Raw genomic sequence first — 26,055 nt, forward strand, 5'->3', positions numbered from 1 at the left:
CTGTGCACTCTTCCCACCTTGGTTGTAACACTTCACAGAAGTGGAGGTGGAGCAAAAGGTTGGAAAATCACAAGACAAGTCTCTCCACTTGGCTATTCTAGTGTGGGGCAGAGTCTGGGTGAAACCTGTACTTTTGGCTAGAGGTGATGTACAAGACCAAAACATGGCAGAGAGGAAATGGTATCTCCTATCACATAATAACAACAAAAGCTTTAAACCCAGTTGCATGTATTTATATTTAATATACCTAAATGCAAATTAGGTAAACATTTGAAGTAGGAACTGCTTCTTGCAGCTGCAAGTTAATACATTTGAACCAAAAGTGGAATGCTTATATTTAATGTAAATAAAAGAGGATGGATGTTTATGAAATCTGTGTAAGTTTAATTATTTGTTCAGCACAGTTGTTACAACTGTTCAGCCAAAACTTTGACTGGAAACAAGAACAAGTACTGTGGAGATAATCCTTTCATTGTTCTAAGATGCTCAGCTCTTTCTTCTTGTGATGTGGTCATAAATGACCACTTGGACATAAAGATCTGTGTTAATTAAGCTTCGTGTAGTATTGTCACCAGGAGAGACCTGCCAAGAAAAAAATCAAGTTAAAAATAAATAGTATGAGCGAGGATGTTAAAGTTTAACTTGTGTTTTCTTTGTCTTAAAGCTTCTTTTCCAAACTGCTTGTTCAGTACTCTTTAAATGTTACAGGACGGGATCAGACGTTGTGCTGTGGTACCTATAGTTACGCTATTTTTTTGGAGAAAACTCTGTGCTCTGTCAAAGATATGACTGGTTCTTTCAGCTGTGTCTCCAACCTGGCAGAACAGTGAGCTTCTGGAAATATTTACCCAGTAAATTCAGAACCTAGTGTGATAGAACATTATTCTAACATTGGTCTTCCAAAAAGACAACATTTTATCCTTCCACCAACTAACACACAAATTCCAGTTTGTCTAGACTTGTTCCAGTGCCTGCAAATCATCACTTTCTCCTGGAACCAGTTGCAATAGGCAAATTTCATGATCGCCATTTCTTCCCCCCGCCCGCCCCCCCATCACTATATGTCTTCAACCTCCAAAGACATCCATAAATATATTGCTGCTCTGAACATACTGCTTACCTCATGTTCACAAACACGACAGAAAGAGAAAACTAATTAACCAGATAACGGAAATTTGGAGACAAACCATCACAATCACCATACTAAATAAAATTCGGAGGGTCAACTTAAACTGATGCACCATATACAGCACACTGTACAGAGGTTTCAGAGAATTCATTTCTCAGTGACATATTGAGTGTGGAACTGCAGTTTGCAGAATGTCATGGTAAATGCCCATGAAGGTGAAGCTGCGATATTAATATGTATTTATATTGCTAAATTACTACATTGCCAGTAATTGATGGAGCTAAAGGGTGTAAGGACATTCCTAGTAACTACAGGCTGATCAGTTTAACATCTGTGGTGGGTAAGGTTTTAGAAACGACAATCAGGGGAAAAAAAATCAACAAGCACTTGGAACGTTTTGAGTTAATTAAGGAGAGTCAGCATGGATTTGTAAAAGGCGGATCATGCTTGACTAATCTAATTGATTTTTTTGATGAAGTAACAGAGAAGGTTGATGAAGGGAAAGCAATGCAAATTGTCTATGGATTTTAAGAAAGCCTTTGACAAAGTACCACATAAAAGGCTAGTTAACAAAATTGAAGCTCATAGATTAGGCGGGCCAGTGTCAACTTGGATAAAAAATTGGCTTAAGGACAGAAAACAGCGAGCCACGGTAAATGGTTGTTTTTCAGACTGGAGGATGGTAGACAGTGGTGTTCCCCAAGGGTCAGTGCTAGGATCACTGCTTATTTGATATATATATATATATATATATATATATATATTATATAGATAAATGAATTGGATATTGGAATATAGAGTAAAATTTCAAAATTTGCTGATGATGTCAAACTTGGAGGTGTGGCAGACAGTGAGGATGATACCAATCAAATGCAACAGGACATAGATAGGCTAGCAGAATGGGTAGACAAGTCGCAGATGGAATATAATAGAGAGGTGATGCATTTTGGCAAAAGGGATAGGATGAGACAATATAGACTAAATGGCACAGTCCTAACGAGCATACAGGAACAGAGGGGCCTAGGGGTTCATATGCATAGATCTTTGAAGGAGGCAGAATATATTGAGATATATTGGAGGCAGGATATATAGTTAGCAAAGCATATGGGATCTTGGGCTTCATAAATAGAGGCATTGAGTACAAAAGCAGGGAAGTTATGCTGAACCTTTATAAAGGTCTGGTTAGGTCCCAACTAGAATACTGGTTACCACACTTAGAATCATAGAAAATCATAGAAAGTTCAAGGCACAGAAAGAGGCCACTTGGCCCATCGTGTCTATGCCGGCCAAAAAATGATCCACCCATTCTAATCCACCTGCCAGCATTTGGTCCATAGTCTAGCAGATTACGGCACTTGAGGTGCACATCCAGACTCTGTTTGAATGAGTTGAAGGTTTCTGCCTCAACTACCCTTTCAGGCAGTGAGTCCCAGACCCCCACCACCCTCTGGGTGAAAAAATGTTTTCCTCATCTTCCCTCTAATTTTTCTGCCAATCACTTTAAATCTATGCCCTCAAGTCACTGACCTTTCTGTTAAGGTAAATAGACCCTTCATCTCCACTCTATCTAGGCCCCTCAACATTTTTTGCATTTTAATCAGATCTCCCCTCAGCCTTCTCTGTTCCATGGAGAACAACCCCAGCCGATCCAATCTTTCCTTATAGCTGCATTTTTCCAGTCCTGGCCATATCCTCATAAATCTCCTCTGTACCCTCTTTTACATCCTTTATGTAATGAGGTGACCAGAACCGCACACAGTACTCAAGTTGTAGCCTAACCAATGAGTTATACAGTTCCAGCATAACCTCCCTGCTCTTATATTCTAGACCTCGGCTAATAAAGGAAAGGATTCCATATACCTTCTTAACCAACTTATTGACATGTCCTGCTACCTTCAGGGATCTGTGGACATTCACTCCAAGGTCCCTCACTTCCCCTACACTTCTCAGTATTTTCCCATTAATCGAGTATTCCTTTGCCTTGTTTGACCTCTCCAAATGCATCTCCTCACACTTCTCCGTGTTGAATTCCATTTGCCACTTTTAGGAAGGATGTGAGCATCCTTGAGAGGGTGCAGAGGAAATTTACCAGAATGGTTTCAGGGAAGAGGGATTTTAGCTACAAGGTTAGGTTGGAGAAGCTGGAGTTGTTCTCCTTGGAGCAAAAGAGTTTGAGAGGAGATGTGATAGCTGTGTACAAGATTATGGCAGGTTTGGATAGGGTAGACAAAGAACACTGTTCCCATTAGCTGATGGTACAAGGACTAAAGAACACACATTTAAGGTTTTGGGCAAGAGAGAGAGGGGGGATTTGAAGAAGAACTTTTTATGCAGCGAGCCCACGAGGGTGGTGGAATTGGAGATGATGAATGATTTCAAAAGGAAATTAATGGGTACTTGAGGAAAATAAACTTACAGGGCCACGGGGATAGAGCAGGGCAATGGGACTGAATAGATTGCTCTACAGAGAGCCGGCATGGACTCAATGAGCTGACTGGCCTCCTTCTGTGCCATTATGAATCTATAAAGTTTAATGAAGCTTCATGTCACCTCATGAATATTCATTGTTTCTGAAGATGTCTTTGCCGCAAACCTTTATATAATAATTATAAAACAAAAGTAACTTGCAGATGCTAGAAATTTGAAACAAAATCAGAAAATGGTAGAAACTGATATATTGGGCAGAATTTAACGATGAGGCTGTGGCCACGCCCACCAGCTGGAAAGTCTGAGGTGAGTCCGCCTGCTGGGCCTGAAAGCCACGCTGCTATTTTGCGTGGTTCAGGCCCCAAATTGGCTTCAGTCCAGGCTACCGCTCATCTGAGGCAGGATGTGTCACCTCCAAGAGCTGCCGGCCAATCAGAGGGCTGGCAGCTGTTCAATCCCAGCAGCGCCTCTAGGAGCAGTGGCCACTGCTGGGACTGTACACAGCAAGAAGAGCCACGATGGCCGTCAGCCTCCAAAAAGGTAAGTGGAGATCGGGCCTTGGTGGGGACAATTGGCTAGGCCCCGGGGAGTGAGGGGGGGTGGTGGTGTTCAGAGTGTAGGGCGGGGGGTTTGTTTCAGCGGGGGCAGCCCATTGGGCACACAGGGCACCAGTGACGAAAACCCCACATGCCAAATGGAAATATTAATTTCATTGTGTGGAACTTTGCCTGAGACTTTTACTGAGATTGCTACAAACAACTTTTTAAAAACAGAACAGCGAGTTGCTAAGGTGGCCACACACACAATTTGCACATGAGAAGCCAAAGGCCGGCTGGAGACAGAGGTGATTACCCAGTCTAGCAAGTGCTCTCTGATTAAATTACCTAAAATGGCTTTGTCAACACAGTCGTCAACAGCTGTCGACACCCATTGACTGTGAAAGAGCCAACCCCGCCACCCCCACCAAGTATGTCTGAGCAGCCTTGAATTTCAAAGATCATTCCAGAAGATGCTGTTTCAAACAAAGAGGTGGTCACATCACATGACTGCTTGTGTAACTCTGGGAGTTTGTGAACTATGCCTGAGAAGGAGCCTATAACTGTAAGCCAGCAAGAGAGCTGTAATCTCTCTCTCTCCTTCTCTCCATCAAAGTTTCAGCAACACCTCAGCTGCAATCCTACAGCCCAGCACAGCCAGCAACCAGGGGACATGGATAAAGCCCCTCGTCTGCCTTCCGGAACCTGACAAGCAAACCTGACCTATGACCCAGCGAGGACTTCAGGACTACAACTTCAGCTAGGAACTCTGGGACTAAACTTCAGTATTTAAATTCCATTTTTATTAATGACTCTACTCCAACTTCCCAACTCTGTTTTTTTTCCCTCTGTAATCTATTTTTATGTATGCCTCTCGTGTGAATGTGAACTTGGATAGAACCATAGAACCATAGATGCGTCATGTATTTTAGTAATTTTAACTGGTTTAGAGTAATAAAGTTAGTAAACTTACATCTTTCTTGTTTAAACTCAAGAAAACCTGTCTGATTGGTTCATTTGCAAATTATATTAGAGTAACAGGAGCAAGTGCTCACTGAGGTGTTAAGTTAAATGGCTGTGTTAAAAAGATAAACCCTCTTGCGGTCAAACCAGAGAAGGGGCAAAAGGGGAGCCTGAGACCCCTTCCTCACCTGGTTGTAACAGTGCCCCCCCCCCCCCTCCACCGCACAAGGAGGCCATCATGTATTACTTGGTGGCCTCCTTTGGTGCTGAACTGCCTGCCCACCGCTGGTAAAATACCAGTGGCTGTGTGAAGAGGCCCATTAATTGGCCACTTAAGGGCTTTAGTTGGCCTAAGGGCAGCAGGCCACTTGCCACCTCCCCCATCGCTGATAAAATAGCAGCAGGGCAGGTAGGTGATGGGCACAGCACCCCCACCTCTCACATGATTTTATGCCCCCCCACCTCCTAGCCTGCTCATTAACTCATCTATTCTCTGCACAGATTTTGACTGTCTCGCTGAGTGTTTTCAGTTTTTCTTTGTTTGTCGTTCTTCTATGTTTAATTTCTGTTTTGTCAGATTTTCAAAATGTTATTTGTACTTCAGAGATGAACAAAGGACGAGATACATGGAGATTAGAGAGGAACAGAAAAACATCCTTTACCTTTGGATCAACATGTATTGTTTTTCGATCTCTTTTGTTTTTGAAAAGGAGTCCAGAGGCGTTGTCTGTGATCACCTGGTAATATGGGCTGGAACTGAATGTGCAGCTCTGGGTGTCCCAATTGTAGAAGCTGCCAGAAAATAAATAGGAATGAGTATGTTGAGGTACAATTGACCATTCAAGCATATCTTTTTATTATAAAATTTGGAAAGCACACATGTTCCTTCTCAAGACTTTATTTAATAAACACAGGCACTGCCTGTCCAAGTAATACCCTGAAATGGTGAGCATCAGTTCAGCCATGCTGTGTGGTGGAATGGATGGAGAATCAGAGGCCATGCCAAACTGCAGTCTTCTTTATAGCAGTTATTTCAAGAACAGAAACAGCAGACCTAAGAACTCTCCTGCACTGAGGATGAACTGCACTCATGAGTTTGTGATATCATGCCCTCCTACCACAAGAGAGTGATCTATACCTGTCCTGTGCTGATAAATCCTGACCTTGTAGTTTTATTTTGTGTTGTTTTGCTGTAGAGTGGGTGTAAACACGAGAGAGAAAGCAAGATATTGCTACTGAGGAAAGGTTTTCCTGACATTCATGATAGCAATGTTAGTCCTCTATCAAAATGTCAGTTATTATGGGATTAATATGGGGCCTTCACTGCCATTGTGCATTCAGGGATAGCTCCATCTGAATAGCATGCTTTTGCTGTCCAGTGAGGGAAAGCAAAAGAAAACTATGGTAGTGGCTCTTGTCTCAGTGGATTACTTAAAGAATAGAAAAAAAGGGAAACAGATAGTAATTTAAAAAGCAAGTGAAAGCAAAGTAGTTGGAAAGAAAATCAAAAGAAAACAAAGAAAAGCATGGAGAATGATGAAACAAGAGAAAGATGAGACAAATTTGTTAATATCACAGTTATATTAGATTGAAGGATAGAGTAGTGTTTTTTACACCCAAAACAAGAGGCTTGATTGCTAATATTTTTTTGGCTACACATGGTACTCAAATGCATACATGGAGCGTTGCTGACTCCTACTAGCAGTGTGGCTCTTAAGCTTCTTAATCACTGATATACGACTGGCAGTGAAGCAGGTTGCTAGATTTTGTTTTAACTTTACAAGTTTAGCTTTTTTTAGCAGGACTTCACAGCAGCTGCTTTCATACCGCAGCTAACACTCATCATTCCTGGTGTCTGGCTTATTTTTCCATGCAATTTCGGAAAGGTGAGTGGCTTGAAAGTACTCTTTTCTGTAGTTACCACAGTGAAAACTCAGTCACTCTAACATCTGACTTGGTCATTGTAAAGTAACTCTGACAGCTGCAACAGCAGTAATGGGACAGCAAACTTGGATTAACCAGACAGATTCTTTAATCCAAGTTCACTGCTGGTGCCTGTGTGACGCTTGATGCTTTTAACATGTTTATGTCTTGGTGTGAGACAATGTCTCAGGTATATAACTGAACATCTCGCACCTAGGATTCGTGCAATGCTGATAGCTCTGAGCTCTGGGAATAAATCACTTGTCAGGCCCTTCAGCTGAACAATGTTCGGTGATTAAAAAATAAGGGGCCAAAACCACCTTAAAAAGAAATTAGTACTGCGCTGGAACTAATTAGAGGTGGCTGCATCTTATTAAAATCAAGCCTCAAAATAACATAAAGGACGTCATTGCCATTCTGTACTTTACCAAGAACTTAAAACTCAATGCTTATTTTGCTGAATGTTTATGGCTTGGGCTTAGGCCATAACAAATGTTTTGTGCCAATTGAGTAATGCACCCCCACCAGTTGATTTCGTTTTTATGGCCTAAAAGAAATGTTGGATCAATTAAAACGTTTCTGGAACTATTTGCTTTATTATGCTTGAAGTACAACTAAGTTCATGATCACATCCGGTGATGCCAGATGCTAGATGACATGACACCACTGTTCTCTCATACAAGATTGCTGCTCTTAGCAGTTGAACTAGCAAAAGTAACCTTCTGAAAATGAAGTTGTTGTTACATCCTGTGGTACAGAAATGACCATCTATCACAATAAATATTGATTAATGATACTGTAAAGGTGACCATGACGCTGTTGGTTTGTCATAAAAACCCAACTGGTTCACTGCTGTGCTTTAGGGAAGAAAATCTGCCATCCTTACCCTGTCTGGCCTATATATGACTTTGGTCCTACACCAAGGTGACTGATGCTTAACTGTCCACTGGAGTGATGTAGCAAGTCACTCACTTGTATCAAGCCACTACAAAGAATGTAACATGAACTTCAGCAATTCAAGAAAAAGATCCACTGCTGCCTCCTCAGGGGGGCTAGGGTTGGCCAAGATATGCCAGCCTTGCCAACGATGCCTACACCTCAAAAATGAATAAAGAAAAGAATAAAGAATCTTCACAGACAGTATAATTTTGCCTAGACATATTGAATCTTGAGTTTTACAAATACCAGATAAAAATAATCAACTCAGAATCCTATGGAGACTTTTGATAAAGACTATGAAGACTAAATATGAGTAACTGTTTCCACTAGCAGGAGGACACAGATTTTAGACAATTGGCTTCCTTCTGTGCTGTAAGATTCTATAATTCTACAAATCTCTTTACCACAATGGCTCAGAATCTGCGAGGAGAATAACAGTGAGGCTATCAGTGCTCACCATTATAATGGAAGAAATCTGACAGCAACTTCTGCAGTTAAATGGGAAAACCAGAAGCTACTATTAGAGATAGCCTGTTCCTCCATGGAGTGCACTGTTGCAATTCTCATCAGCAGATTCGGCATTGAAATGACTGCTATGGCATAAACTCATTATACTTACTCACAAAATCTGCACTAAAAATGGCCAAAAAGGCGAGGTGCATTCAGGAGTAAGTGAGATTTTAACAGCATAATAGGTGAGAATTAACACTGAACAACCTCTCTGATCCTGAAAAATTAATTTTACTAATGTGGAGTCTCATTCCCTCAAGAAAATTAACATTGGAGATTTTTTAAAAATTAGTTTTTACTTCTTCTGTCTGTCTCCTTCATCTCTCTCCCTTAATTCTATCTGTATTTCCCAATCTTTATTTTGCATTCTATCACATCATTTAAATCTAGTTTATATTTCCTGCTTTATACTTCTTGGTTTGGACTCTGTGATTGAAAGCACCTTGGGGCATTTTATTATGGCAAAGGTGCTATATAAATATAAGTTGTTGTTGTTGCTGATTGGCTGAATAGCCTCGCTCTTGTTTTTCCTGCTCATACATGCCACAGATCCACTATAGAGAGCACTGCACTGGAAAAGATGCCAGATTGGAGGAAATCTCTGCTGACAAGCCATGTGAAACATCTGTGGGAAGCTGTCAGCAAGGTGATCGAAGAGCACCGTTCTTTCGTCATTGATAGCAAAATCCAAGCCATTATATTTTGCCTTTCATGCAACAAAGAAATAAAAATAGAATATGCTGGCAATGTACAACTAAGTGATTAGTATCCTAAAGTGAAAGGTAGCTGAACATTTTGAGTGAGTTCTTCCATCACCACAACTCTGGTTACACCTGCACTGTTTCTCTTTCAGATGCTGAATGACCCGGTGTGCATCTCCAGTGTTTTTCATTTTTGCTTCAAACCTCCAGTTTTCCTCTCTAGCTTAATAACTATAGAAAGTGCTTAAGAAACACCTATTTTTAGATAGAGGAACAAAACTGTAGAAAATGCTGAGGATTCCTGCTCGAGTGTGGCAGCACGATCAGAAGTATGTTGTGCATTACAAGCAGCACATTTTCTGTTTGGATCAGGCTTTTGCATATGAGTATTATGCTTGGATCAGGAATTCTGTACAATGGGATTGAGTAGGAAGTGGCTTGGAGCATTGGAATTCTGCTCTTGGAATCGGTATACAATTATCTAGAGAACATTTCTTTCACTATAATACTGAACCAAAACTATGAGATGCTGACAGTTTAAATTTCAGAATGGCTGTAGAATGCTGCCAGGGCTAACTGAACAATTAAACATCTTTTGCCAAGTTACTTATCTGTTCTCTTGAAGATACTGGGCGGATTTTCCACTTTAGTGCATGGGATTGTCTGAGCAGGGTGCACAGAGCAGAAGATCAGGTATTCATAATGGAGCCCACCCAATTTTCCATTTATTCATTTAAATGAATGGAAAATTGTGTGAGCTCTGTGACAGGCATTCAGCTCGCAACATGATTTTCCTCTATGTGCTCTGACCAGGAAATGCTTTAAACTTAAGTGCTAAAGAGGAAAATGCCCAATGCCTCATATTGGGATTTAGAAGTACTGATTGCCATTTGATACTTTGCTAAATTTTCATACTTTATAGCATGAGCCTAATTATTGTATGCTCGCAGGTCGTCTGACAATGCATGAAATCACTGTTGAGCGTTACTTTGCCCTCACATGCACACATGTGTACTTTCCAACAGAGGGTCACTGGACAGTGAGCAGAAATGGAAACACTGCCAGGCTTTCCACACCCTAGTCCAGCAACACTTAGTCTGACTGTAGCTCCAATCCTACTGACTGGCTGAGATCAACAATCACAGCATAGGATCTAGAAGTTTACTTTGTATAACTCAATAGTACAATCGCCTTCATAGGTGCGACATACACATTGAATAGATGAACTTTTTTCCACAGAGAATATGTAATTTGAATAAACTAATCAAAAAACACCAAGTACTGCTGACCGCAATTATACGAGCCCCAATTTTAACTCGGAATGGGAGTTGAGTGAGTCGGTACTTAAGTGAGGGACAAATCCCTCCTTACCATGGCTCTGAGATGGCAGAGGATGTTTTAATTCCCAGACTTCCCTTGCATACCACCAGTCAGTTTACTGTCTAAAACTGGCAAGAAACAGCAGCTTTCCAGCAGGCGGGAGCACAATGCCAGAGGTAAAGGCCTGCTCAGGTCAGAGAAAAAAAACCTGACCCAAACCTGACAGAACCACATCAGACCCAAACCCAACCCGGTCCGAGTCCCTCCACTTTTTTTCCGCGCCTGATCCGAGCCGAGCCGAGCCGAGCCGAGCCCGACCTGAGCCTGACCCGACCACCGGAATGTTCCCTTTACCTACCTTGCGACTCCCAATCTTCAGGAAGCTGAGCGTGATGACGTCATAGAGACGCTCACTTGCTCACTGCGCAGACTCAGAATTTCTCTCTTTGACATCCCGGACTCGCAGCTCACGTAGGTTTTTGACTTTTAATACTTCTTATTATGTGTGTCCAGCCTGACCTGGACCTGGCCCAACCCAACCCGAGCCTGAAAGCCGGACCCGGAAGAGCGACCCGACCCGAACCCGACACATGTTGTCGGGTCCCGTCGAGTAGCAGGACTTTAGCCAGAGGGAAGGCAATTGGATAAAGAGCAGGCAGAGAAATGTCCGGGGGCCTAGTGATTTGAGGGTGATGGGGAGCCCATGGCTAAACTTTGTGGGACTTCCCAGAAGAGAACTTCAGCTCCTCCAGGCTTTACAATGAAAGTCAAAAATGTAAAAAGATGTATTTTTGGGTCTCCATTGACCCCAGATAGGTTGATGTTGTAAAAATCTATAATGGCTTTTCTGTTGGGCCCAGAAGATGTTATTATAGCCCTTTCTACATATTAAAAGACGGATTTTGCTGGTTTCCAGCAGGTGTCCTTCTCACCTGCTCAGAGGAGCAGGCTGAAATTGTAGCCTGAGGGATTGGTGCAGGATATCAGTGAATGAGTCCCACAGATGACTGCAACTGCCTGATGCTTGGTTTCTGCTGGGCAGACAGTGTTAACATCGTCCTTATTCTTGTGATTATAATATGATATCAAATATGTCCATATGGACTGGGGCTTTATCCAGTTAAGCCGTCAGTTCAGTCACCTGGCATTTGCAGATGACTACGTGTCAATCTGGACTGGAGAACTAGATTCTGTAAAAGGGGATACATTGCACTGGGTTAAAGGTATGTAACAGCATTTTATATTATGGTTTGCAAACTCCAGGGTGCAGTGAAACGACATATAGGTCTTGGTTCATAAATAAAACCACCTGTGGATCAAATGATTACCTAAAACAAGAAGGAACAATCTGTACAACTGTGGGCAGGCGTTCTCTGTCAAGCATTGAAAAACCTTCAGCAACTGAGGCAGATCGGCTTCAGAATGTTCTGTTGCAAACAGCCCATGACTTTGAAGTCTGTCACATGTGCAGAACATAGTAAGACACACTGGACCACTATAACGCAGCAACATGTGTTTGCCACTGGCAGCCATTCACATCAAAGGTCCACTATGGCCAAATTTTAGAACCGTTAACACCACACTTTGGCAAAATTTTAATGTGGTTTAAGGAGGTTTGGAGGTTTAAAATGTTATGCTCTTGAAATCATATGACACATGTTGTCTCCAGGTTTTATTTTCTTTTTGAATAGTGGCGAGGTCTAATTCACATACTAATCTCTGGTTTGTTTTAACTCTCCACACTCTGAAGTACAGAGTTCTCTGAAGATTTCATTTACAATTGAAATATTGTTTGTAATATTATAGTTATTAGTGCCGGTGAGCACATCATGATAAGAGTCACATTTGGGGGCAATTTTAACCTAACTGACCCTTCAGGAAATGATGAGAGTGGGCCCAAAGCTGGTTTTACATCTCACTAAATTTTAGTCCTCATTGAAGTCAATGGAGTTATATTGGGAGAGCTGTAAAACTGGTGTTCCACCCAATCCTATGGGTTTCACATCTGGCGAGTTAGTTAAAGTTACCCTCAAAATGCCCTCATTATTTTGCACTTACCTTTTCCCCATCTCCCCTGAAGCCGCTGACTCATGCTGTGAGTACCTTGTCCAAATGTCTATTTTGCATTTGCTAGTCTGACAGTGTGATATGTATATAATTTTGGAAGACATCAGAGCTGAGCCCAACTTTGTCCTCATCCACTGCTCGCAGACAGAAGTGTGCACACAACTTCCGGAAGAAGTTAGTGAATAATAATCAAGAACAGGTACCCCTGACTGACTTTTTTCCTGCTCTCCTAGGGCCAGAGTGTTTCCTTTTAGCGAATTATTAGCATTCCTACTGTAGGCTCAGCAGAGATCAGTGAACTTAATAAATTTGAGAATTTCCTGCTCTGTGCTGGTTACTTGTACATTTTGAAATATGTTTTTTTAACTAACAAACTTATTGGGTTAGCTTGTCATTTGCACATTTTTAAGATGCAACAATTTATTTTGCCATGTATTCTACAACATGAAAAATATTTGTAATATATACAGAAGTACACTCAGAATCTGACCTTAAGAGGTTAACCATTTTACTCTGATGAATTTGAGGAATTCCTATTATTTTCAATGGGAACTGGCCAGCCAAATTTGGCCTGGTTTGTTGAATGGGAATTGATACATATAACTGTTATATCAAGAAATAGTTTAGACATCTACGTAAGACATAAAAAAGGGCTGATCTCAGTCCAAATATAATTCCGATCCAAGTATAGAATTCTAGTGGACGAAATCACTCCTCATTCATTCTAGAAAATTTCTGATTTAAATATAACATTTGCCTCAGTTATTCATCTATGCAATGCTCAGCACATTGAATATTATCTGTTGCCTAATTACGGTTATATACAGTAGTCTGTACAAGCAGAGTAATCTTTTATAGAGTGGTACCATCTTGACAAATGTTATTTTTTGGTATAATGTTTTAAAGGGACACCATCTCATTAAAAATATTGACAAATGTTAAGAGTATGGTGGAAGTCATGATGACTGAAGACATAATGAAATGCATTGGTTTGTCACTAGATTTGGCAGCACAATGACAAAAATGATTAACATTAAATAAACAAAGTGAAAAAGATGTAAATACCTGAAGTGCTAACCTACCAACTCACAGAATATTTCTAATTGTTTCTTCACATTTCCAGAGTCCACGATTTTTGTTTCTTTAACTGCTGTATTATACTCCTCTCACCCTTCTTCCTTTCGACGATAAAGGAAGTTGGTTCCATATTTTGTATGAGAGGCTTAGAAAAGCATATGGGATTTTGATATAAAAACAAAAAATTCTGGAAATACTCAGCAGGTCTGGCAGCATCTTTGGAGAGAGAAGCAGAGTTAATGGCTGGAATTTTACGCCGCCCCAGCGGGTCGGATGGTGGCGTGGGGGCGGCGTAAAATTGAGCGGCAGGCTCCGGGAGGCCTAACCGCCCCAATTCCGCCTCCAAACAAATTTACGGAGGTCCGGTGGGGACGGGGGGTGGTGGGAAACGGCCTGCCCACCCGAGGCCAATCAAGACCCTTAAGTGGCCATTTAACGGTTACTTAAAGGCCCTCGCCCGGGTATTTTACCCGTGGCAAGCGGGTGTGCCGGGGAGGTGAAAGGCCGCCCAGCAATGGCTGCCGGCCTTTCCGTGTGCCTGGGGAGGGGGACATGGCAGTCGGGCACAGGGTGCCCGATTGAGGGCCGCCCCCGCCTCCCAACCCACCCCCGGGATCCATGACGCTCCCCCTCCCCCCAAACGACCACCCTAGCCTCACCAGGGCACGACCGATCCTCCGGTGAGGCAACCCAAACATACCCACACTCTCGGGTCCATGGCGTCGGCTGGGCTGCAGTCCCAACAGTGGCTACCGCTCCCGGTGGCACTGCTGAGACTAAGAGCTGCTGGCCCACTGATTGGCTAGCAGCTCACTGAGGTGGGACCTCCTCCATCAAGTGGGTGGAAGTCCCGCCTCGGGCCAATTAAAGCCTGGGGATCTGTAAAATACAGGATGGATCCCCAGGCTGGGCGGAAGTGGGTTCGTCACTGACATTTACTTTGGAGTCCGGCTCCCGTCCACCCACTGTAAAATTCCGGCCAATGTTTCAGGTTGGTGCCCTTTCATCAGAACTGGCAAAGATTAGAAATGTAATAGGTTTTAAGCAAGTGAAGCAGGGATGGGGGGAAGGTATGTGATAGGACAGAGGGCAGTAGAGATTAAATGACAAAGATGTCATGGGACAAAAACAAAGGGAGGGCTAATGGAGTGGTGAAAGACAAAGCATTAAACCAGAGACAGTGTTAATGACAGAATAATAGCTCTGTCCAAAAGTACAAACATGAAAAACCAAGTTTAAGATAGGCACATAGTGCTTTTGCCTTTGTCCCATGACATCTTTGTCATTTAATCTCTCCTGCCCTCTGCTCTATCACACACCTTTCCTTTTGTTCTCTTCCTCCCACCCCAGCTTCACGTGCTTAAAACATTTCTAACCTTTGCCAGTTCTGATGAAAGGTCATAGACCTGAAACATTAACTCTACTTTTCTTTCCACAGATGCTGCCAGACCTGCTGAGCATTTCCAGCATTTTCTGCTTTTATTTCAGATTTCCAGCATCTGCAGTATTTTACTTTAATTATATGGGATATTTGGCTTTATTAATAGAGGAATGGTGTACAAAGAAAGCAAAGACCTGCATTTATATAGCGCCTTTCATGACCTCAGGACGTAACAAAGCAGTTTACAGACAATGGAGTACTTTTGAAGTGCACTCACTGTGGCAATGTAGGAAACATGACAGCCAATTTGCACACAGGAAGCTCCCACCAACAGCAATGTGATAATGATCAGATAATCTGTTTTAGTGATGTTAATTGAAAGATAAATATTGGCCATGACACCGGCGATACCTCTTTTTCAAAATAGTGCAACAGGATCTTTTACATCCATCTGAGAAAGCAGACAGGGCCGCGGTTTAACATCTCATTCAAAAGAAAACATCTGTGACAGTGCAGCACTCCCTCAGTATTGCACTGGAGTGTCAATCTAAATTTTTGTGCTCAAGTCTCTGAAGTGGGACCTGAACCACAAGCTTCTGACACAGAGCAAGAGTCCTCACACTGAACCATGGCTAAAAACAAGGAAGTCATGCCAAACTTTTAAAAAGACTGGTTAGTCCTCAACTGGAGTATTGTGTTCTATTCTTGGCACCACACTTTTGGAAGGATGCAGAAGAGGTTCACTGGAATCTTTTCAGTGATGAGGGACTTCATTTATGTGGAGCGACTGGAGAAGCTGCAGTGGCCCTAGTGAATAGTGGGAACAATCGTGGCAAGGAAGCCTGAACTTTCCTTGTGGGGTGCGGAACACGCCTGCTCCTCCTGACCTCACATGGAAAATTGTAAAAACCCTTACCTCTTCTAGCTCTGATCCACTTCCTCACTGGGCTGGCCTGATAAGACACCCACTTTCACTTACTGTTCAGGCTACCTAGTGAAAATTGCAGTTGGATCTTGATTACATCATCTGGACCTGACATGCATATAACAAAAAAGAACTGCTCAGCTTTTGGGCAGATGGCCTTGCCGCCTGCTCATGAGAGCATGTGAAAATCATGACAGGCTAGTTCCCAAAAGTTCAAGGGTAGGCAAGTAACCTGGGTAATTTTAACTGTCCACCTGCTGAGTTTCTACGAGGCAGGTGGGGTTGAAATCACCCTCAGTGTCCTTCATACACGCCCTCATGTGCACTTCTCCAATCTAAGCAAAGAAGTACTGAAACACTTCAATGAAACAAGGCCAGAAACACATTGTTGAGCTGTTATATTTTAGAGAACAAGTGGAATATACAGAGTACAAGATGTAATGAAACATCATCTTGATTTAACAGAACCCTTCTTGAGAAGGAAAATAATGTAAAAAATGCCACACTATCTCTATTAAAGGGCTTGCCTAAATTTTTCTGGTCAGTGTCTGTTTCTGACACGCTCTGAACTTGAAATAAAATTAATTTCCCTTTGCTAGACCAGGCTTCCTCCCCTAACCTGATTGTCTTCCTCTCGCTGTTCCCATTCAGTTAAAACAAGAAGGAAATAAAGTGTGCATTGTTGACCCTTTCACTTCATTTTCCTGTTTCTTCACCAGACAGAAGGGTGCCCCCAAAGATGGTGCGAATGTCTAAAAGGGAGCTGGAGAAGTTTCTGGCTGAGGATGTTTTTGCCTGTCCTAGGCTATTACATGGCTGCTGGTGGGTGGAGGTCACTGGGGGTCATAATACTGAATGAACCAGCTTGCTTCTTCTCATCCTTCATTTTCATTTGTCCATATGCTGGGTCCTCCATTTGGACCCCCTCAGACAATGCAAAGGAAGCCTGAAAATTAAGGTAAGTACCAACTTTCCATGAATATTTCCCCAGTGGTCTTCAGGCCTGGAGGCCTTCTGGCTGCTGTTGGAGAACAGCAGACAAAAGCTCTGTTCATGACAGTCATAGGCACTGTTGGAGCCCTCACAGGCTTGCTGTGGTGGCCAACTTTCCTGCCTCAGTTCCGAACACAAGATCCTGCCAAGGGATGGGCTTGCTTGCATTGGGCGGGTGACTGAAGTATGATAGTGATTTGGCCAACCAAATTTGGCTGTTCTGTGGTCTGGACTGGCACAGCACATATTTTCATTAACTGTAATTAAAGACATCAGAGAAGAAAAGGAACTAAAACACATTATTTAAATAGCTATGAGACATTGATAGAAGAGATAATTTGCGTGTTCCATCTAGACAAACTGCTCCCAGCAAACAGTAACAATTTGAAGTGGCCACAATGCTGGCACAGATATTAGAAGCCCCAATCAAAGAAAATATATAGTCGAGATTCTCATGATAGCACATATCTCACAGCAGTATATTTTGGATGGAAGAATGACAGATGGAGGTATGCATGAAATAAAGTCCTAGGCAGATGATCAATGGGATTTAGGTAGATAAGTTGTTAAAAGCTAGTTCATATATGCAAAAGTTATCAATAATGTTAAGGGATTGCTGAGCTTCTTTATGAGGTTAAAACATAAAAAAAGGAAGGACTGCTGCGGTTATGCAATCTCTAGTCAGATGCCTTGGGTTGTCGCAAGTCAAGAAGGCAGCATTCCAACAGCTCAAGGCTGACATCCAAAGACAAATCGGAAGGTAAAGAGCAAGAGGTGGGAAGGGATAGCCCGAGAGATCCAACAATATGCTGACCATCATGACATGCAAATCTTTTTTGAAGCCACCAGGGCCATTTATAGACCAAGATCAACTGGACAAAATCCCCTTCGCTCACAGGATGATGTCTCATTTCTTAAGGATGACAATGCCATCCGTCAATGCTGGGAAGAACACTTTCAACAACTCCTCAACCGTGAATCCACAGTGGCTGCTGAAGCTCTCCAGGCTGTACTCTAGTGCCCTGTGGTAGAATCCATGGGTGAACCACCATCGATGGGAAAGCTGCAACAAGCAATCAATTGGATGAGAAACAACAACGCCTGCAGCTCCAATGGTATTCCAGCTGAGGTCTTTAAAGCTGGTGGGCTTTTGCTCATATCAAAACTCCATGTACTCATCTTATGGATTTGTGAAGAAAAAGAACACCCCGCAACGCCCCACACGTCTTCAGGAATGCGACAATTGTAGTTATCTTCAAGAAGGGAGATAAATCAAGCTGTGGAAACTATTGAGGTATTTTCCTCTTGTCTATAGCAGGGAAAGTCCTGACACGCATTCTCCTGAATCACCTACTTCCCATGGCTGAGGAAATCCACCCAGAGACACAGGGGTGGATTTTGTTCCCAGTCCAACGTTACGTTCTGTGGCGGGGGCGGGGGACGGGGGCGGGCAGAGAATTGGAGCGGCAGTGGCCACCATTGAACCCAACGCTGGGATTGCCGGGCCTGATCTTCTCAGGGGCAGAATCGGCTGACGTCGGCCTTTCTGCCCAGAGCTTAATTGAGGCCTGTACGTGGCTTACTTATGACCAATTAAGGGTCCTTTCCCACTGCCGTGGGATCTTACCAGCGGTGGGGGTGGGGGGGAAGGTGGCCATCCTCCACGTGGGGAGGACAACTTGGAAAACGAGCCACCCTCCTTGAGGGCTTGGGGGGGGGGGTGTTCCTCCTTTATGGGGAATTTGTGGTCCATGGAGGACATCCCCTGGGATCCACTATACCGCCCCGGGAACCCACTTCCCCTGGACCGAACTCCCACCCCACTCATCGGGGCCTTCTGGACTGGCCCTAGTGACCCCACCTCACCCACCTTGGGTCTGAGTTTCCAACACTGGGCCTGGGTCTGAGGCCTCTGCAATACCAGCAGTGATCACCACTTCCGGTGGCGCTGCTGATACTGTTGAGCTCTCGGCCCTGTGATTGGCAGGCAACTCTTTGGGGCAGGATCCCTGTCCCTATTAAGTGTTTAAAGGGACGGGGATCCTGCCTCCTTAATCTTTGACCTCAAAAGACCAGAGGATCGCTCTGGGGTCAGAGCAGAGCTCTCCCCGTCTTTTCAGCCCAGTGCTGTGAGCTCTGCCTCCTTCATAAAATCCAGCCCACAGTGTGGCTTTAGACCTTCCAGAAGAACCTCTTACATGGTTTTTGTTGCCAGACAAATCCAAGAAAAATGTCGAGAACACCACCAGGAACTCTTCATTGCATTCATTGACCTGACCAAAGCATTTTATTTCATAAATCACAAAGCTCTGTGGATTGTGCTCCAAAGATTTGGATGTCCAAGAAACATCATCACAATCCTACAATTGCTCCATGATGATATGATTGCAACTGAGTTGAGTGGGAGATCTGAAACAGATGGCTTCAAAATCCGGACCGGGGTCAAGCATACTTGCTCCATACTATTTACAATCTACCTGACCTTGGCTAATAACCTCATCAAAGATCTGGTGTGAGTATTAAATACTACCTAGATGGAAAATTCTTTAACCTTTGTCGCCTCTGTGGAAAACTAAACTGACCACCATAGACATACATGATCTACAGTTTGTGGACGATTGCACTGTTGTTTCACTCTGCAACAGATTTGCAAGCCACTCTCAATCTCTTCAACTATACATACGAGAGACTCGGCCTGTCCTTGAATGTTGCCAAAACAAAACTCATATATCAACCCACACCTGGTCTGCCAAATATTCCACCTGTCATTGAAGGAGAGACTCGGGAATATGTTGAGCACTTCCCATACCTTGGCAGCCACCTCTCAAAAGGCCACCATTGATGAGCAGATCCAACACTGGATCAGCAGCGCCAGCTCAGCCTTCTATAAATTACGGCAGCGAGTGTTTGACAACAAAGATTTCTGCCAGTCAACAGAAGTCCTATTGTACAGAGCAGTTGTTGCCACATTCCTGTACTGCAATGAGAACTGGATTGTGTATCAGCGTCACCTAACAGCACGAGAGAAATTCCATCAGCAATGTCTCCACTGCATCCTCCAGATTCAATGGGAGGACCATCGAACAAACGCTAGTGTCCTTCTTGAGGCCAGCTCCACAAGCTTTCAGGAAAACTCCTGAAAAACCAACTTTGATGGACTGGACACTGTGGGTGAAAACCATCTCCCACCAGGTACTGTTTTCTCAACTCTTGAATGGCCAGCGTTCCAGAAGAAGACAAAGAAAATGCTTCAAAGACACTTGGAAGCTCTCTTTGAAGCGCGACAGTGTTGACATTGATGACTGGAAGGAGCTTGCTACCAATCATTCAAAATAGCGACAACTTGTCCATCCAAGCTGCATCATGCTTTGAGTCCAAATGCCTTAATGATGAGGCAGAGTGGCAGCAGAGAAGGAAACGAAAGGGAGAAAAGCCTGCACTCCGGATCCCACTACCTCGTGGAACGTCCTGCCCCATGTGCCCAAAGATCTGTGGGTCGAGAATCGGCACGTTCAGTCACCTGAAGACCCACGGCAGAAACTAGCAACCTTGAGTAAACGTCATCCTCGAATCAAGGGACAGCTAATGATGACAGTCAGATGGCATTTAGCATATTGGCACTGATTGTCTACCACCCCGCCATTCCTGCTGACGGACAATGCAGTACTGCCAGCATGCAACAAGACATTCAAGGAACTTGGAGATGAAAGGATGGCTGGAGATGGGGTTGTAGTTAATGAAAATATGGGGTTCAAGAGTGAGTTTTTGAGGGGAGGAGTAATGATGGCAGTTTTTAAAGGGTAAGGAAAATGCCTGAAGAGATAGAGACATTTACAATATTGGCTAGTACGGGAGCCAGGAAAAGAAGTTGCCCAACATGTGTATGATGTGAATGGGGTTCAGTGAACAAGGTGATTCTCATGGATGAGTTGAGGTTGGAGATGGCAGGTGAAGGGAGATAGGGGAGAAACTAGAGTGATAAAGGTTTAGGAATGGTATTGGGTGGGGATTGGGAATGGAAGAGATTTGGCTTAATGAAAAAGAGGAAGTGGGGAGGGGAGGAGCAGCAGAGCCAGCTGCATGAATAATCTTGGTGAGGAAGAAATCTATGAGCTCCTTGAGCTTGATGTCAGAGGTGAGGGTGGAGGGAGTAGGGAAAGGAATCTGAGGATGTATTTGTAAAAGAGAAGAGAAGCCTGGAGTGAACTTTACCCTCCATTACATTAATCCTTCTTACATTATAACAGTCGCTATAAAAGCACTTCACTGGCTGTAAAGTGTTTTGGGATGTCCTGTGCTTATGAAAGGCGCTATATAAATGCAAGTATTTCTTGTTCTGGAATGGTCCTATATTAGGGGGCTGTTCTGACAGGGGAGCAAGCCCCATTAGAACTGAACATGGTGAAGCCTGATGTGTGATTGATGGCTAAGCCAGTTTTGTGACACGTACACTCAAGTTGGTGCCCCTTTCACATGAGGGAACACAGATAGGGGCAACATCAGGTGGAACAACTGGCATGGAATATGGTGCAGGTATTATTGGGTGATGGGCATGAAGATTGAGAAGCCTCAATTTGGAAATTCAAATACATAAGCAAAACACTACGGATGCTGGAAATCTGAAATAAAAACAGAAAATAATGGAAATACTCAACAGGTCAGGCAACATCTGTGGAGAGAGAAACAGAGTTAACGGGCGAAATTTAATTCCTCCCCTTGGGAGAGGGCTGTGAAGTGGGGGGCAGTAGAATTGGGAAGGAAGGCCTGGAGCGAAGTGCCAATCGCCTTCCTGACTCCTGATTAAGTCATGAGCAGGGCAAGTCAAGGACGGCCTTCCCACCTGGAGGTTCATCCAGTCACTGCTGGCATTCAACCAGCAGTGGGGGGTGGCCTTCTGCCACATGGGGAGGCCACCCAGTAAAACCAGATAGTCTCCCTGCTGCTGCAGGGGGGGTGGGGGGGTGCACCTTCCTGCTTGGACAATCTGTGGCCCATAGAAGGCCCCCAGATGGCAAGGACCACCCCTGCTGAAAGAGACACACCTGCCCTCCACAATGACTCCGCACTCCCGCACTGGGGCCTACCTGACCGACGCCATTGAGCCTGCCCCACTCACCTGTCTTCTGGGGCCTCCTTCATAGCCACTGCTCTGGGGCCAGCTACAGTCCCAGAATTAGCCACCGCTCCCAGTGGCGTTGTTAGGACTGAAGAGCCATCTGCCCTCTGATTGGCTGGCAGCTCATGGAGGTGAGCTCTTTGACTTTAAAGGCATAGGAAACCAAATGGCAGGCAGTTAACTGCCTGATTGACATTTAATCCTGTCGGGCTTCCAAAAAAGGCTGCAGCAGGGTTGCCACAGTTTTCCAGCCAGTGGACGGGGCCACTGCCGCGGCCATTAAATTCAGCCCAATATTTCAGGTTGATGAGCTTCAACTCCAAAACGTTGGCTGGAATTTTACATTGGGCGGGAGGCTCTGCCTACCGGCCGAAAAGTTGGGGGCGAGCCCACCTCCGCCAGACCTGAGGAGCCACACCAGTATTTTACGCTCCCCATGTCCTTAATTGGCCAGGGGTGGGACATTCGCCCCTCTGAGGCAGAAGGTTCCACCTCCAAGAGCTGCCGGCCAATCAGCAGGCCGGCAAGTCTCAGTCCTAGCAGAGCCAGCGGGACTGCACCCAGCTTCAGCAGCAGGAGGGACACCAGCCCCGGAAACAAGGTAAGTGTCTGGGGCCTCGCCAGGGGCAATCAGCGGGGCTCCAGCGAGGCAATAAGGGTCGGTTGTGGGGGTAGGGTGGTGTTGTGTAGTGGAAGTGTATTACCTGGCGGCCTCCTGGACGGCTTGAGCCGTCCGCCCGCCGCTGGCAGTTAAATAGCCACTTAAGGGCCTTGATTAGCCTGGGGTGGGCGGGCCGTTTCTCTCTGCTGCCTCTCGTGAAATTGCAGTGGGGGCGGGAAGGCCTCGGGAACGGACACCCCTCTCACCCTCCACCTCCCGCTCAATTTTACTACCTCCCCCACCCCCGCCACCAGCCTTCTCCTGCAGGGGTTGGGGGGCGGGAGGGGGTGTAAAATTCCGGCCATTAACTCTGTTTCTCTCAACACAGATACTGCCTGACCTACTGAGTATTTCCAGCATTTTGTGTTTTTGTTGGAAATTCAAATGCCTACTTCTGTCCCCTTATCCATTTTAGCAGCAGTACAAATGGTCAGCAGCAGTTACACTGCCCAACCTTTGTGCAGTGATCAAAAGTATGTAGCCAGTGTGCTAACATATGGCACTTTATCTTGTGTTTTTAAATTCTGATGGTACAGTGCACTGTCTTTCAATTTCTACCAGTTGGAAAAAAGTGACTGTCCCACCCACCAGGTCTTTTAAATCAGATGAAATTGACATGGGACAGGCCCTGGTAAGCAGTTCTCCGGTCAACTATCTGAGGGCACAAATGCAGAGCTCTGCTTTTCCTATCCTGCAGTGACATGAGTTCATAGTTGTTCACTCAAGCTGTCTATAAATGCCTTCATAATGGAATATTGTACCCAACCTGCAGGAAACTATTCCTATGCTGATGACCCCTAGCTCTACCTCACCACTACCTGTCTCGACTCCTCCACTGCTGCTAAATTATCAGACTGCTTATCTAACATTCAGTACTGGATAAGCAGTAATTCCCTCTAATTAAATATTGGGAAGACTGAAGACTTTTTGGTCCCTATTCTAAACTTTGTTCCCTAATCATCAACTCCAGCCCTCTCGCTGGCAACAACTTGAGACTAATCCAGACTGTTCACAACCTTGGTGTCATATTTGACCCTGAGATGATCTTCTGACGACATAATCCCGCCATCTCTAAAACTGCCTATTTCCAACTCGGTACCACCACCCAACTTTGCCCCTGCAGAAACCCTCATTCATGCCTTTGTTACCTCTAGACTTAACTATTCCAGCACACTCTTGGATGATCTCTCAAATTTTACCCTCCTTAAACTGAAGGTCATCCAAAACTCTGCTGCCCGTGTCGTAACTCGCACCAAATCTCATTTACTTATCACACCTGTGTTCACTGACCTACATTAGCTCCCGGTTAAGCAATGTGTTACGATCAGGAGAAGAGGGATTTGCAAGGCTCCCCTCTTGTCCTTCCTCTTACTTGACTGCAACAGGGTTTATTCCTTTTTAAACAGTGGATGAGTGTTTTACCTTTTACCTTAGTTGTTATCGTAAAAGAACCAATCGGCCAGGTTTTGAGTTTAAACAAGTGTCATGGAGTCCCCCATCTGCCAAGAATGAGGCACACATTATTTTGCCACATAAACATTAAAACTTAAAATTGCTGCTGGGAAGAAAAGAGGGTTTATCACAAAGAATTGCAAGACCCGTCGCCGGAAAGACCTTTTTTGCATATTAGCAGCCAGTGTTGCAACAAAGGAACCAGTCCCTGCTTCCCGAATACACAGAAGATCTGGTCAAACCAGGGGCGGCACAGTGGTGCAGTGGTTAGCACCACAGCCTCACAGCTCCAGCGACCTGGGTTTGGTTCTGGGTACTGCCTGTGCGGAGTTTGCAAGTTCTCCCTGTGACTGCGTGGGTTTCCTCTGGGTGCTCTGGTTTCCTCCCACATGCCAAAGACTTGTGGGTTGATAGGTAAATTGGCCATTGTAAAAAAAAAATTGCCCCTAGTGTAGATAGGATAATTGAGGGAAGGTAGGGATGTGAGAGGGAAAAGGGATTAATGTAGGATTGGTATAAATGGGTGGTTGATGGTCGGCATGGATTCGGTGGGCCCAAGAGCCTGTTTCGGTGCTGTATCACTCGATGAGACCAGTTTAGTCACATGACTAACTGGCAGTTGGAGTTTTTTGAATTTGAACTTTCCATAGAGTTTTAAAACTTTGAAGGCTGTTTGCTCCTGGACTGGAAAAGACCTCTCTCCTGTCGGCTCCCATCTCTTTCTCATGGAACTGGTGTGTTGCTGCAGTGCATTTTGTAAATGGCACACAGTGCTGCCACTGTGTGTTGGTGGTGAAGGGAGTGAATGTTTGTGGATGGGGTGCCAATCAAGCACATTGCTTTGTTCTGGATGGTGTCGAGCTTCTTGAGTGTGTTTGGAGCTGCACCCATCCAGGCAAGTTGAGAGTCTTTGGGGAGTCAGGAGATGAGTTATTCGCTGCAGGATTCCTAGCATTTGACCTGGATCGAGTGGATGGGAAGGACCTATTTCCCTTAGCACAGGAGTCAGGGACTAGGGGGCATAGATTTAAAGTGATTGGTAGAAGGATTAGAGGGGAGATGAGGAAAAATGTTTTCATCCAGAAGGTGGTAGGGGTCTGGAACTCATTGCCTGCAAGGGTAGTCGAGGCAGAAACCATCAACTCATTTAATAGATGTCTGGATATGCACCTGAAGTCCTGTAATCTCCAGGGATACAGAACAAGTGCTGGAAAATGGGGTTAGGCTGGGTGGTTCGTTTTTTGGTAAATGCAGACATGATGGGCAGAGTGACCTTTTGTGCTGTAAATCTTTCTACATTTTCTAAATATTCTAATTATCTGAAGAGGAGGGATGTGCAGGGCTGTGAGGAGAGGACGGGGGAGAGGCAGTACGTGAATTGCTCCTTCGGAGGGCCAGCACGGACATGATGGATCGAATGGCCTTCTTTGTGCTGTAATGATTCTATGATTCTACGATTCTATGCTGCGAGAGTCCCAGGTGCTGCACCTCTTCAGGCCCACATCCAGACTCCGTGTGTGGCTGTTGGAAGATATGGGTTATCCCCTAAAGAGATTACTTCCGTCACCTGTCCGCTATGCAGACACAGATGGAGACATTACAACCAGAGCCATTTCCTAACATGGACCTGCACTGAACAGACCATTGGAACCTTGAACATTTGTTTCCGTTGTCTTGACTGTTCAGGTGGCGCCCTCCAATATGAGCCAGCTAGAGTGTCTCGTATTGTGGTCGTCTGCTGTGCCCTGCACAACTTGACAATAGAAAGAGGCCTGGAGACGGATGAGGAGGAGGACCTGGAATGCCACTCCACCTAGGAGGAGGACTGGGAGGAGGAAGAAGAGGAGGAAGAGGAGGAGGAAGAAGGGATCGCTTCAGGGTGGTTGGCGCCCAGGCATCGGAGTATGCCTGGCGATGCCGTCCAAGACCTCAGGG

General features: G+C 44.5%; 1 protein-coding gene across 1 annotated transcript in view; it reads right to left on the reverse strand.

Moving 5' to 3' along the window:
- Positions 1 to 360: 360 nt before the first annotated feature.
- The window catches only part of cfap299 (cilia and flagella associated protein 299), a 947,170-nt gene continuing 921,475 nt past the window's right edge, over positions 361 to 26,055 (reverse strand). The window contains exons 5-6 of the mRNA XM_068015303.1: positions 5,718 to 5,847; positions 361 to 582 (exon numbers count right to left, since the gene is read on the reverse strand). Of these exons, the coding sequence (XP_067871404.1) occupies positions 487 to 582; positions 5,718 to 5,847 (226 nt within the window). The 3' untranslated portion in view covers positions 361 to 486. The remainder of the gene's footprint in view (positions 583 to 5,717; positions 5,848 to 26,055) is intronic.

Source organism: Heterodontus francisci, chromosome 1 (assembly GCF_036365525.1).
Source record: "Heterodontus francisci isolate sHetFra1 chromosome 1, sHetFra1.hap1, whole genome shotgun sequence".
NCBI lineage: Eukaryota > Metazoa > Chordata > Chondrichthyes > Heterodontiformes > Heterodontidae > Heterodontus > Heterodontus francisci.